The sequence below is a fragment of the Cucumis sativus genome, chromosome 7 (genome assembly GCF_000004075.3).
Source record: "Cucumis sativus cultivar 9930 chromosome 7, Cucumber_9930_V3, whole genome shotgun sequence".
NCBI classification, from domain to species: Eukaryota; Viridiplantae; Streptophyta; class Magnoliopsida; order Cucurbitales; family Cucurbitaceae; genus Cucumis; species Cucumis sativus.
Genome location: NC_026661.2, coordinates 17,785,344 through 17,799,859, shown reverse-complemented (window position 1 = coordinate 17,799,859; position 14,516 = coordinate 17,785,344). Strand labels below are relative to the sequence as shown.

Sequence of the window (14,516 nt, the reverse complement as noted above, 5' to 3'; positions counted from 1 at the left end):
AATTTTGTTACATGTATTTTTAACACATCTTTCAAATAGTATTTATCTACATTAATTTGAGGCTAATTTTCATGATTTAAGAATAATAACTCAAGGCCATGATTTATATAAATGTGTTTTCTCATATCTTTTTCAATAAAATTTTTAGTTGAGATCTCATTGGGTTTAATTATAAATTTAGTCTAATTAATTACTCATAGTCACTCGTAAAACCCACCTATCCATTAATAATAACTAATGGATCGTTTGATAATCTGATTATGAAGGAGTGGAGTGAACTATTTTAGCTCACTTTAGGTTTGTTTCAATAATTATCATAATTCTAGGAATATGATTATTTTACTTTTTTATTCTTCCTTAGTTCTTCTATTCCACACTCCCCTATTCTACTATTTCTCACATTCCATCTTTTTTACATGTCACTATTCCTAAATTCTCAATTTCATTATTTCTCACTTCCCTAAACATAGATTATAATAACGCAAACTATAATAATTTGTATTAAACACAGACTATAGTAACTCACAAACTATTATAACCTACAGATTATAATAACTCATTCCACGTCTCAAACTATTATAACCTACAGATTATAATAACTCATTCCACGTCTCAAACATCTCTTATATGACTTCTTTAAACTTCTATATAAAGTCTATAATAAAGAACAACTAGATAAGGAAAATAAAACAAGAATGGACTGTTTGACACATGTCAACTCTTGTTTCTAGTGTAATACCCATCAAAGACAAGCTGTAAATACCTATTTTAACTCTCAAACGTATCGTTCGACTAAATAAAAAACAAAAATAGTCATCGTTTCTAAAAATTCTTTCTATTTTTCTTCTGAATACAAGTGAAATTGCATTCAATAATTATAAAAATCTCATAGTGGCATTCACACACAACCAACACAACACACAAAACACCAAATGCAAAAAGTTCAAATAATAACAACAATAACAATACAATATTTAAAAAATAGGGAAGGAAAAAAAAAACCTTAGCAAAACATTTCCATGTGATTGGGAATGGGGAAGAGAAGAAACCCAACACACACACAATATCAAGCCTTGTCTGTTAGCGTCACTTGCCAAGCTGTATTATCACATGACAGCCCACTAATATGCTGCCACGTTTCATTCTCTCTACACCCTTTACCAACACTCTCTCACCCTCTCTTTTCACCTTTAATAATCATAACCCCTTTCTTCTTCCTTCATATTCTTTCTTCTTCCTCTCAATTTCTCTACTTTCTTTTAGAAACATAAAATCTCTCTCTCATCATTGTAAATGGCTTCCATTTTCTCTCTCTACATTCCCATTTTCATGGCCTACACAGCTTCCGTTTTCCCTTTCTCTTTCGCTTCGTATCCCAATGACTTCCCTACCCACCTCATTTCTTCCATCTCCGCCGCGCCCGAATTTTCTCCGTCACCAGCGCCGGCTTCAGACATTTCTCCACTCTTTCCCACTCCGGGAGACGCTACCCTTCCCCCCTCCTCCTTGCCTACCATACCCTCCAGTCCCAGCCCTCCGAACCCCGATTTTATGGACGCTGCGCCGGCGCCGGAGATGCCTCTTTCGCCCTCTCAGTCCTTGCCATTCTCTACAGCTGCTGCTCTTAACTCCGGTGGGTGGTGTTGTTCGGTCTTTGTAGCTCTTACGACGACTCTCGTTGCAGAGCTACGCCGGTGACGGGTGCACCGCCATTGCTCGGATTTTAGTGGACATTGGAGTGTAGTTATGTTTTATGGCACGAGTAATTCTCTTATCTTTTACTTTTTGTTTTCTTGTTACTACATATATGTATATTTAATTTTTGGATTTGAGTCAATTTTTATTTTTTCAGTTCCATAATTTGGGTTTTTTGGGGAAAGAAAAATTGAATTATTCTTTGAATGTTCAATTAAAATTAAACAAAAATATTATTATATATGTTAGGGTAGAGATGTTTGACAAAGTTGAAAAATGAATTTTTCTTTTGAATATTTTGTAATTTTTATTTAAAGTTATATAATTGATTTTCCTGACAATGGTAGATATTGCACATGAAATTGTATAACCTTTTAATAATAAAAACAATTCTTTTGGTAAACTTATGATTTTATTACATCTGAAAATATTTTCTAAAGTTATTACTAGTCTTTTTTTAGTTCATCAACATTTTAAAAATAGGTGGAATATTATTAACGATTTTATTCTTAAAATTTCTACTATGTTTATGTATATTTGATATATCATAAAAGCACAATAATTAAGGTATTATAGTATACTAAGTCCCCTAAAACTAAAACTAAAAGTGCCTTGAAAAAGAGTTGTCCTTTTGGGGGTTTCTTTGTTTTTTTCTCATTTTCCAACCACACTCATAAGCTTGTCCTTTCCTCCCACTTCAAAAGTAACCATTACATTACATCTAAATATCTTATTTTAATTTTTCAATTGATTATATAAATTTATAAATCATGTTCAATTTTATATTTTAGTAAGATTTTTTGTTTTATGAAATGTGAAGATATATAGGCATGAATCAAATTTTGATTTTTTTTTTCAGTTTTCAAAATTAGAAAAACTAACAAACCAAAGAAATATCAATCAACTTAATTTTTTTTAAGAAAAATGAAATGATTATCTAATGTCACTTTAATTAAATAATACAACACAAAGAATATATATAAAAACTGGAAATTAATAAAGAGAAATAGAATGGTACGTATGATTCTGTATTGGAAGTTGTGTCTCTTTTGACATTTCTTATTTAAATAATTGTTTCTTTTCAACTTTTCAATTTCACTTCTTAAATAATCATTACTTAAAAGTTAGAAGTGATTTAGAACATTAGAAGGAACAACGTAACCTGTCCTTCTTTTGCTACATTAATTATCGGTATAAGATTGGAATAGACTTACTTATTCATCTTATCGTATCTTCGATTTTCTGTAAAAAATAGAGAGTCGAATAAATTTCCTCGGTGTCGACCTTCATCTTCCTCCTTCTGCATTTCAATCCAATTCTTTTGCTTCTCTTCCCATCCCAACACGGATCTTTTCTTCTCCCCATCTAAACTCGTCGATAACGGCATCCAAATAGGCACATTCCAAAGGTTTTGCTCCTTGATCGCTTGAAAAATCTTCAACAATGTCACACTGAATTCCACCATAATTTCGATGACTGCTAAGATTCTTGTTATAATCCTGTTGAATGCTTTTGGAATTTCTTCATCGTCGTCTTGGAATTTTTGTTTTTTTAGTGGCTTTTTAAATAAAATGTAAATAGTTTGCCATTTTTTTTTAAAAAAAAAAACCGTCCAAAACTTTCACTTAAACTCATTTTTGAAATTATTACGAAAAATAAAGGGAAACTTTATGGATAGTAAAATATTTTCTAGTTATTAATATCCGGAAGATTTGGTTTCTAAATTTATTTTATTGTGTAATTCATATCGAAATTATACAATCAACTTATCTTTGATGATATATATATACAGACACGTTTTATTAAATCAATTTTTGTATTAAATTTAATATATAAAATTTTCGTAAAATTTAAAATGGTTGGTGTAAATTGAACTTCTTTGTTATATATATATAGACCATTAATTTATGTATGACATTATGAAATTTTAATTAAGATTTTTAAATAGTCAGCAATATATTGATATAAAAACACTATAACTCTTTTATAATTCATATCTGATTAATAATAGTATTAATAAAATATAACTTAAAAGTATTAATAAAATATAACTTAAAAGTTGAAGGTTGAATCATAAAATATAAGAAGTATTCCATCATCACACATAATATAATTTTTATCAATCATTACATAACTTCAAAGTTCCTCTCTAAAAAGTGTAAAGTATACGTAATAGTAATTGATGCATGTAACATTCTTCTTCTTTTTTAATTTTTTATATACTTAATTATTATTTCTAAAATTGCTACACAATATAATTACCTTTAAAAATATTAACACACAACTTTAAGTCCTAAAATTTAACTTGAATCTTAAAGTCTGGCATTATAAGAATTTTGGTCTCTGCTGACGCAAAGAAACGTGGACAGATCTTAAAAAGAAAAAGGTGGGCAAAGCTTTTGCCGACATTATTTTTGCATGTGGTGGTTGAAACTTCATCTTTTTTTTTTTTTATTTGCCCACGTTGTTGACATTACGTCGGCAAAACTGTCAACACCAATTAAACTCGTGGACAGAAAAGATATTTTCGCCCATAAAAAAAAACGTTGATAAAAATGTTTTTTTTCTTATCATTGAGCTAACTGTACATGCACTGTTTCAAATGAATGTGAAACTATGTTCAAACCATTAGTCTTTTGATCATATGTTAATTACTATCATAAGAGTTGATTACTCAGTAATGATATGATCATATGTTATTTTGATCCTTTTTGTTTAGCGTTTGGATTAGTATTTTATGTTTGGATACTGTTATATTTTATGATATTTTGAATTGGGCAATGATATCACTAGCTCTATCTAATTCCATTCTCCTCCATTTTTTTTAGCGCAAAGAATCATTTTAAAAATACAAAACGAAACAAAATTGGTCATGTGTGATAGATATATGCTGCCCGTGAAGCATCTAAGTATTTTTCTTTCGAATTATTATTACGATTTTGGAGAATTTTAGGTCTTTAATTTTTACGAGTTTTGCGTGCTTTTTCTATAAAAAAAAAAGTCATTAATAAGACGACGAAAACCATAATTAAAAGAGACATTTTTAAATAATAAGACGACGACAACCATAATTTAAAGAGACGTTTTTAAAAATGACTATCGGTAACAGTCATCTATCACTGTAGCTTATCAATGACTATGAATGATAGAATTTGTTATAGTTTATAAATATTTTGTAAAATATACTATTTTTAAAAAATTTCCTAATTTAAAAGGGTAAAAACCAACTTAGATTTTAAGAATTCTATTCATCGAGTTGTCTACAGATTTGAAACAAGCTGAAATTATTAGGGTTGTTTTCAAATGTAACAAAATTTTAAAATCTATAAATGAAAAACACTTATTGATATATCGATACACTTTTATTGTTGTCTATAAATGTTACTCGTAGACAAAGATTGATTTTAAATTTTTGTTATATTTGTAAATATATTCAACAATTTTATCCTTTCAAGAAGAAAAAGTTCATTAATTACTATCACGCTAAAAAGGGAAAGAAAACCAAAATTTACCTCTAAACTTACTTATTACATCAATTTGGTACTCTAACCTTTTAATTTCGTCAACTTTTAAGTTAATTCATCCTATAGTTTTAACAAAAGAAAAGTACAAAATTTCATTAACCTGTTAATTTCAATAACATAAAGGTTTTGGAAAAAAAAAAGGCATCTGTAATAGTTAATTTACCGACGTAATTTAATTGGCATAGTGATGTGTACCATCAACTTTGAAGATTAGAGATTTGATTATTCTAATTCCCCATGTTAATACAATACCTTTAAAAAAAACTCAAACTTGGTCTCTAATGAAATTTCATATTTTATATTTGTTTAATAAGGTTAAATTAAAATTGGAGGTATGGTTTGGAGTAAAATTAGGACTTTACAAACTAATTTAAATAATTATTCTTCCAAGTAGTTGATTTTGTATGTTCTTTACAAACATCTCGAATGTTTGGTGTCTTTGCATATTCAGGATTTTGTATGTGGTAGTGCACATTGTGCCTTGGCGATCTACTGAGCCAAAAAGTTGGGCAAATCTGATTTTGTTGCTCATATGGTACTCTCTCTTACCTATCAACTTATTTTCAAAGATGCTCATGGTTAACCTTATCTCTTCCTTATTTATTCATACCTTAGATCAAAACTACAACTGATGAACAGTCTTACTATGAAAAGGTACCCTTGAGGACTTAAAAAGGTAGTTTGACAGCATTGGGGAAGGAAAAATATGAAGGAAACTTTATTGACTGAAATAGACTTAAAATGTATATGGATGTGTGTGTAATTCTACACTAAGCATATATATAACATTTCTAGTAAAGTGTGGAATGTTCGTTTTAGACCCAAATTAATTGAACATATGAATGGATAAGTTTTACCTTATTTGAACTCATCGATGGACTTAGTGTAGGTCTATGAGTCTTGGGCTCCGGTTCCCTCAACCTTATGCTATTTATATAATATATTTGACCTATTAGCTAGCCCAATGGTAAATTTGTCTTCCAAACCCAAGTTCAACGTTCATTCTTTATATTTGTGTTTTTCATATTATTTTTTTAATTATAAAAAATTTCTAGATCTGCCGAACTCATCCTAACTCAGTACATAAGGTTTGGAATAGCTGTTATGACTAGAATTGAGTTTATTAGATTTTGTTTCTTGACTGAATGTATATAAATTGAATTGGATGGTTTGGTTTTTTTTTTTTTGGTTAAGCATCACCTAGAAGTGGAGTATTGGACGTCCATCTGGATGACCAGAAACAAAAGGTTCTACTGCGAGGGAAAGCCATTACTACGATGGAAGGTGTTGTGTTGGTTTGAAATTTCATTTTCAACCATTGTGTTCAATCCTGTCGCTCTCTCTGATCTCTTTTGCATAAGAACCTTACGTAAGTGTTATTTGATTTGATCAAATTGGTTATTCTCATCATCCAGCACATTACTTTATCTATCACTTGGATTTGCATTTGAAATTGGGATGCATGTTGTTATCTTCTGTGATATGGTAGTATGGAATCAAAACAACTTTGATACCAAAATGCTAAAAGATTTGCATTGGATCTAAGAACTATGTTAACGATAAGACTCAAAATAACTCAACTTGAATTGCCTTTTAATAATAGTCTTGTAATCAGTGGAGGATCCAGAAAATTTATTGATAGGGGACTTCAAGATGTAACTTAGAAAAAAAAAAATTTTGGTTGGAAGGGAACAAGCATAGTTACCACTAAACTATCTATAAATATTAAACATTAATTGGTTTTGTTTATACCTATTATATAAAAACAATAAAATTGAGGAGGGGCTCGATCCCCTGGACCTATACTAAATTGCCAGTGCTTGTAATAATAGAACTCAACTTGAATAGCCCTAAATTAATCCCTAGATTATATATTAACTTAAAGGATATCTAATGAACCAACTACCATAGATCATAGATGAAACTTGAAACTATCATCGACGCTTGATTCTCAAGGTAACTTGCAAGCAAGGTAGATCAATCTTTACTTGAATGATCCAAATATTCACGTACTTTACCATAAAAACACACCAGATCACAGCGTAAAAACTCTCGAGGTTTAAAACTCAAAATATTACATTTCCAAATCAGCTCAATATAGCCTCAAATCAAGACCATATATCTTTTTATGAGGCATTTCAAGGATTGTAACTCTAATAATCTATGGCCATGATGAGCCATAATGTAAATGTAACCTAGCTAAGAAGCACATAAATAGACTTAGAACTGAAAAAATACATTTAATAATTTTTTTTTAAATATATAAAAATCTAGTAAAATATTCACACTATATAGAACAATTTTGAAAATAGAAAAATCTCACAGACTTACAGACTCACAATGAAAAATACCAAAAATGTCTCTATTAACAAGTGATTAATTGATCACACATGCGTAGGAATAATCTTCTTCTAGACGATCATGTTGATTATGATAAGCGATCGTTAAGATTATGCCAACATGATTGCGTAGTTCATTTTAAACTATGAGAAAATGACTTCAAAATTTATACGGTGGCTGTGTTGATAATGATCATATTGACATTGGTAAATGATTTTTTAAATCATGTCAAAATGATATTTAAACGATCACGATATTCTTAAATATGAGGAAGCTTCATAAAATCTTGTTGAAAATGGTAAAAATAAAATAGGAGATTTAAACACAAGAATAAATCGTTTAAAAATAGAATAAAGAAAATCTGAAAAAGAAGATGAATAAAGAGAAGTGACGAATCGTCTAAAACATTCAAAGGTAAAATGAAAATTATGAAAAGATTTACCGACTTCCTGAACTTTTATTTTTTTTATTACACGGACCATAAATATGGTTGGATTTTGTTAGGTTGATGTAAATTATCTTTTAATAAAAATCATAAATTTTGTAACCATCCAAAAGCTGTGATGGAAGTTTTGTTCCATAAAGGAAATCATAAATTTTGTAACCATCCAAAAGCCATAAAGCAATGTTTATTATTCTCGGTCTCATCTTCACGTCTTGCATGAGAATAATGAATAAATCTCTCACTCACATTATCAATACATATCTATACGTATATTTAGCTATACTATATATACACATTAAAAAGGGCTGCGAGAGAATTTTTAACTATTTTGCTCTTAACTTTTTTCAATAAAGACTCTTTCCCTTTCACGTTTTTCTTTTTCTTTTTTCATTTAATTTTACATAGCTTTCATTATATATTCTTCAACAAAATTCTTTTTTTGAATGGTCAACTTTTTATTCAAAAAAATCAAACAAGAAAATAGTTGTCTAATTTATAAAATTACACAATGTCAAACCCATTATATAGCTATATTTCAACCATTTTTATCTTCTTGTTATTTATCAAAATAGTTGCCCACCTATTTCTCGCCATCTCCCCCAATGAATTAAAATAATAACTCTTTGATACAAAGCTACCTTAAACTACACCTAATTAGTGTTAATCACCAATCTGATCTTCTCTTCCATTTTACTAATAGAAAAGTGTATTAAATGTATGACTTTTAATTTATTCCACATTTTTTATTCAACGAATAATAAACAATTCTTTAATACAAGTGGAATAAAAAACTATTTAAATGAAATAAAGAAACAGCTATTATATATATATATGTAAAGAAAATGTATATATAGTAGAAAGTTGTTTATTTAAATTTCACAAGCAAAGACGCATTGGAGGAGTCTGCTCTTGTTCTTTTTTTTCTTCTTCTTGTTGGCAGAAACGATTGACTGGTTTCACAGTTCTTGTCTCTATTTCTGATCAACCATGGCTAAGAAATCAGTAAAGTATTTCGTGGTATTTTACTTTAACCTAATCTCTTTCACCTATTTCGCATTCGGATTTTGATTTAGACATTTTGAGAAGTGTATATTTTGATTTTTTTGTAAATGAATCCAAACCAAATAGGTGGATGCATTCACTGACTCAGCGTTCAAGGGAAATCCTGCAGCTGTTTGTTTATTAGAGGAAGAAAGGGATGATAAATGGTTGGCTGATTTAGCCGCTGAGTTGAATATTTGCCAGACCTGTTATTTGATTCCTGTAAACGAAGAAGAAAAAGAAGAAATTGATGATTCAATTAATCCACCCAAATTTAGACTCAGATGGTTCAATCCTGTTGATGAGGTTTTTTTCTTTTACTGATAAGTTCGATTATTGTTTTGAATGCTACGTTTGTGTTTGATTAAAGTTTTGAACTAAATATCCTTTCCCGTTTAATTGTCATTTTTCAAAATTTACATTTTGTGGGTTGGTTCGGATCGAGTTGGTTCAACAATCATTCCATCGTTCTTTTTTATATTTCTTAAACCCAGATGACTTGTAATGAACAACATTTTGAGTTAGTCAGATCACTTATTAAAAATTTAACCATACAATTAGTAATGAGTTGAAGTTGTTTTTGGTAAATAAATGAAACAAGAGGAATTGTTATGAATAAAAAAATAAAACCATTTACAATATATCGATCAATTTTGCTTTAATTTGTAAATAGTTTTACTGTTTTGTTATTTTTCAAAATGTCGTCACATACAATAAATCAATTGATAATATTTTCATTTTTTTAACACAGCTCAAATCAAATGGGTTGATTGGATCTTTGGAATGAAGTTTTTTTAAATACCCTAATTTGAGTTTTTTTTTGTTGCTAAATTCCAAAAATAAAACCAAAATTTTAGACCTTTTTGGTACACCCTTTGTTCTTCAGTTTACTTTTTCTTTTAAACTTAAAGCCTAATTTCTTAGGGTTTCCTTCTTATCGTTTGTATAAGCAAAAGAGTTCACAAGCTTCTTTATTTGTTCTAAAAGTGTTTACTTTATAGTATGTTTGATAATGTTTTTTGTTTTCCATTTTTTGTTTCACGTTTTTCATTTTTTATAAAAAGATATGAGATTATCTTGGATAACTATTTCTATTTTCTGTTTCATGTTTTTCTCATTTGTTGTTTTCTTGTTTCTTCTTTTTTTAGAAGAATCGAGACTATATCTGATAACTATTCTTTTTTCTTGTTCTCTATTTTCTGTTGTCCTTGTTTATTCTTTTTTTAGAACAAAAGCAGGATAATGTTCGATAACTATTTTGGTTTCTTGTTCCTTGTTTTTTTAGAAACAGAAATGAAAAACGAGACTATGTTTGACAACTATATATTCATGTTTCTTGTTTTCTATTTCTCTTTTTTTTTTCTCTCTCTTTTTTATTTCGTGTTTCTCCTTTTATATTTCTCATTCCTTGTTTCTTTTTTTTTAGAAATAGAAACGAAACTATGTTATGTTTGATAATAATTATCTCTTTTCTCGGAAAAGAAAATAAAACAAAGTTGAGAAATGTAAAAAAAAAAGTAGATAAAAGTTGAGAATTGAACTGAGACCTTAATTCAAAAGTGAATATAAAATGTCTCTCCACCGATTAGCCAAAATTTAAAAGATAATGAAAATAGAATGAAATAAAATGGAGACAGAACTACTAGTAGAACTTCGTATCAACGTTCCTTCTACTCTTAAATTTCTTTATTATATATGACCAAAATGTTTTCAATAGTGTAGAAAACGTTCGAATTAGTGACCAAATTGGACTAAACCAAAAAAAAAAAAAAAAAAAAAAAATTATATGTGAGAAATCAAATGGAAAATCGGTCTTGCGTTTTTTTTTTATAATAATTTGTTCCTTACTTTGATCTTCAATCTTCCTTCCTTTCCCTTTTGCTTTTTTTTGTATTTTTTTCTTTTCTTTGGAACATGAATTTACTTTATAGGTGATTAAATGTTTGTATTGGAGTTAATGTGTTGTGGGAACAGAAAGTCACTAAATTCCAAAATCTTTGTGACTGTCTTGTGATTCACCATTATTCGTTCTCTGTGTGGTGTGAATGAATGCCAGATTTTTGGACAAAGAAATATTTGGTTTTGAAATTCTTTTAAACCGAATCCAACTTTATTTGGTTTTGATTCAATTTTTAAAATATGTTCCTAAAAAAACGTTTCAGTTTGTGTGGTTTTAATTCCACCCCTAGTTTTCAAAACTAAACTAATTTGAAATGGTTAAACCTTAACTAATATATTCTATGTAAAAACAACTAGAATTAAAGATTTAAAATCCCAATAAAATGATTGAATTATTGGAGAATTAAATGTTTGGTTAGAGCTTTAAATCGAACCTGAAGTAGTCTCAAAGTCATGCATGTTGAAGAAATAATGACGCTAGTCTCATATAAGACTATTTTCAAAGTGAAAGTTTTCTTATATGAAAACGAAAAATAAAGCATGGAGCTGGAACAAGGACGGGAAAGTCCTCGTTTCGTGAAAATCCCTAGTTACTTGTATTCGCAACTAAATGAATTGTAACATAATGTTTTGGTTGATGTAAATCTTGTTGTTTTTTATTAAGATAAACATTTTTTACAGGTAAAGCAGCTTTGTGGTCATGCAACGTTGGCAGCTGCACACATACTTTTTTCAACTGGTTTGGTAAATTCAAATATTATTGAGTTTTCCACACTTTCAGGAATTCTAACTGCTAAAAAGGTTCCAGATGTCAAGCTTCTTGAGGTTTCAAGTAATGCTCTTCTTAATAGTGGTGAATCACAAGACAGTTACTTCATTGAAATGGATTTCCCAGCTATTCCTACTGTTGAACTCAATTCTGCTGTTGATGTTTCTTTAATCTCCAAAGCTTTGAATGGTGCTTCTATAGTTGACATTAAGACGTGTAACATGAAACCCAATAGACTCTTGGTAAGTAAGCCCTTAGTTTATCTTTGATGTTTTGTTCACAACCCTACTTTTCATTCTTATAATTAAGATTGAGAAACAAAGAAAGCGTAGCCCATCCATGATCGTCGGTCTAGTGAGAAAAAGAAAAAAACAAACGAGAGAGATGGAGGAACAACTAAGAGGTCATGAGTTAAGTGCAAGTTCTTCTCTAAGATTAGCTAGAGTGCTTAAGGTGGCTTAGATACTCATAGATATATAAATAAAAAAGGAGAAACGAAGAAAGCCTAGACAATAACATCAACAACATCAACCGAGAGAGTCAGTCTTAGAATACAAGAATATATATATTAAGGTGTGTCACTCCTCTAAACCAGCGTTTTTGCAGGTTGTTCTTCCATCAGAAAAAGATGTTGTAGATTTTCAACCTAATTATGACGAGATACGAAAGTGTCCTGGATCTGGGTTAATCATAAGTGGATTAGCCCCTGCTGAGTCGAAATTTGACTTCTATACTCGACACTTCGCTCCCAAAGTAGGGATCGACGAGGTACAGTACAATCTCAATCTTCTAGTGCTGTATATAGATTGTATATATGCAGCATGCTTTGAGATGAAGCCAATATATGTCATTAGCTTGAACGATCAATGTTCTATTAATGGTTAAATATTTGGTTGTTGTTGCATATTATATACAGGATCCTGTTTGTGGAAGTGCACATTGTGCGTTGGCAGTCTACTGGGCCAATAAGTTGGGCAAATCTGATTTTGTTGCTTTTATGGTACTTTCTCTCTTCCTCCCACTTAAGAGTTACGTAACCAACATGTTGATCAATCCATTGCTTATATCACATGCAGGGGGTGTTCAAACAAAATTCAATAATCACAAAAAACCCATCAACTCCAACCTAATTCCTGCAGTCTAGACTGGGGTTATCAACTCATTTGACTTGGGTTAGGTTTAAATAAATAAAAATTATTATGGGTTAGGTTTAAATAAATAAAAATTATTATGGGTTAGGTTTAAATAAATAAAAATTATTATGGGTTAGGTTGGTTAATAGACTTGTCAATTCAAACCTCCAATAAAATAATTAAATCAAAAATAAAAATTAATAAATAAATAGAGTAACTCGAACTGATTGACTTGAGTTCATATATTTTTATTTTTTTATATAAAAAACTATTTTGGATCGAAGAAATTTACCATCCAAATAATTGAGTCGGATTTAAAGTCTTTATGCCCTACCCACTACCTATTTGTTTAGGGTAACTATAATGCACAACAATTTTAGAATTAATAACTAAGTATATAACAATATTATATTTTAGAAAAATTATAAATATAGAAAGTCGGTCAAAGTTTATTACTTATAGACCATAATCCAAATAAATCATAAGAGTCTATCGTTGATAAAATTATAACTCAATATTGGTCTACTTCTCATAGATTTTGCTATATTTACAATTTTTGGAGAATTATGCTATACACTTCATTATTATTTCTAAAAATGATGCATTCCATTATGATTTTTTTTTTAAAACAAAATTAACAAGATGGAGTTGGGTATTTTTGTTTGACCCAAAATAAATTCAAGAACTTAAATTAACTCAAATAAGCTTATAATAACTTAGGGTAATTATGATGAATTAATCACAATTTTACAATAATAATTAAATGTTTACCACAATTTAAAAGATTGTAAATATAATAAAGTTCTATCAAAGCTATCGTTGGTAAACACCTGTGATCCATCATCTATTACTCATAGATCAATATGTTCTACTAGTGATTAACTTCTATTATATGTTTTCAACTTTTTAAAAATATTTTGGTATGTGAGAATATATTTTGAGCTTATTTGCTGTATTTAATTTGCAACCGTGTAACTTTAACTCAATCCATATAATTTGAATGAAGTTGTTTAGATTTTGTAGTTTTTTTTTTAACTTTTAAAAGCATATTTTTAGGCATCACCAAGGAGTGGAATATTACACATTCATCTTGACGACGAAAAACAAAGGGTTATGTTGCGAGGGAAAGCTATTACTACGGTGGAAGGTTTTGTTTTGGTTTAAAATTTGATGTTCAAACTATATGGTTAAAATAAAAACTTTTAATAAGAACTGTTAGCTATTCAATAATGATATATATGATATCGCTACCTGCATTATCTAATTCCATTTTTCTCAATTATATATTTAATACAAAGAATTATTTAAAAAGCAAAAATGGTCAAATGTGAAAGTAGATACAACTCAGGAAGTATCCAAATATTTTTCTCTCGAACTATTATTACGACGACACAAGTTGGAATTATTTAGGTTTCTTTTTAAATATAGCAAAATTTCAAAATCTATCAACGATAAACCCTAATAAGTACTCATACACTTTTATTGATGTTTACCTACGTCATTCCTATACAATAATTGATTCTAAAATTTTATTATATTTATAAATATATTCAACAATTTTACCATTTATAAAAAAGTTCATTACTATCGTGCTAAAAAGGGAAGAAAACCGAAAACCAAAATTTACCTCTAGACTTACTTAATTATTACATCAATTTGTACTCTAAGCT

General features: G+C 29.1%; 2 protein-coding genes and 1 long non-coding RNA gene across 3 annotated transcripts; all 3 read left to right on the top strand.

Moving 5' to 3' along the window:
• Positions 1–1,216: 1,216 nt before the first annotated feature.
• On the top strand, positions 1,217–1,853 carry LOC105436164 (classical arabinogalactan protein 26). The gene has a single exon (XM_011661012.2). It carries the CDS (start codon positions 1,294–1,296, stop codon positions 1,696–1,698), a length of 405 nt encoding a protein of 134 aa, XP_011659314.1. The 5' UTR covers positions 1,217–1,293; the 3' UTR covers positions 1,699–1,853.
• Positions 1,854–8,839: 6,986 nt separating this feature from the next.
• LOC101222742 (uncharacterized isomerase BH0283) lies at positions 8,840–14,110 on the top strand. Its single transcript, XM_004148842.3, has 6 exons — positions 8,840–9,021; positions 9,133–9,351; positions 11,626–11,955; positions 12,320–12,481; positions 12,630–12,713; positions 13,903–14,110. Exons 1-6 carry the CDS (start codon positions 8,992–8,994, stop codon positions 14,008–14,010), a joined length of 933 nt encoding a protein of 310 aa, XP_004148890.2. The 5' UTR covers positions 8,840–8,991; the 3' UTR covers positions 14,011–14,110.
• On the top strand, positions 12,724–13,082 carry LOC116404982. The gene is made up of 2 exons (XR_004218011.1): positions 12,724–12,890; positions 12,922–13,082. It is a non-coding gene; the product is annotated as an uncharacterized LOC116404982 (long non-coding RNA).
• Positions 14,111–14,516: the final 406 nt, after the last annotated feature.

Coding starts and splice junctions, on each gene's coding strand:
- LOC105436164 (XM_011661012.2), top strand. CDS start 1,294: ATGGCTTCCATTTTCTCTCTCTACATTCCCATTTTCATGGCCTACACA.
- LOC101222742 (XM_004148842.3), top strand. CDS start 8,992: ATGGCTAAGAAATCAGTAAAGTATTTCGTG. Junction 9,022..9,132: donor AATCAGTAAAGTATTTCGTG/GTATTTTACTTT, acceptor CAAACCAAATAG/GTGGATGCATTCACTGACTC. Junction 9,352..11,625: donor GGTTCAATCCTGTTGATGAG/GTTTTTTTCTTT, acceptor CATTTTTTACAG/GTAAAGCAGCTTTGTGGTCA.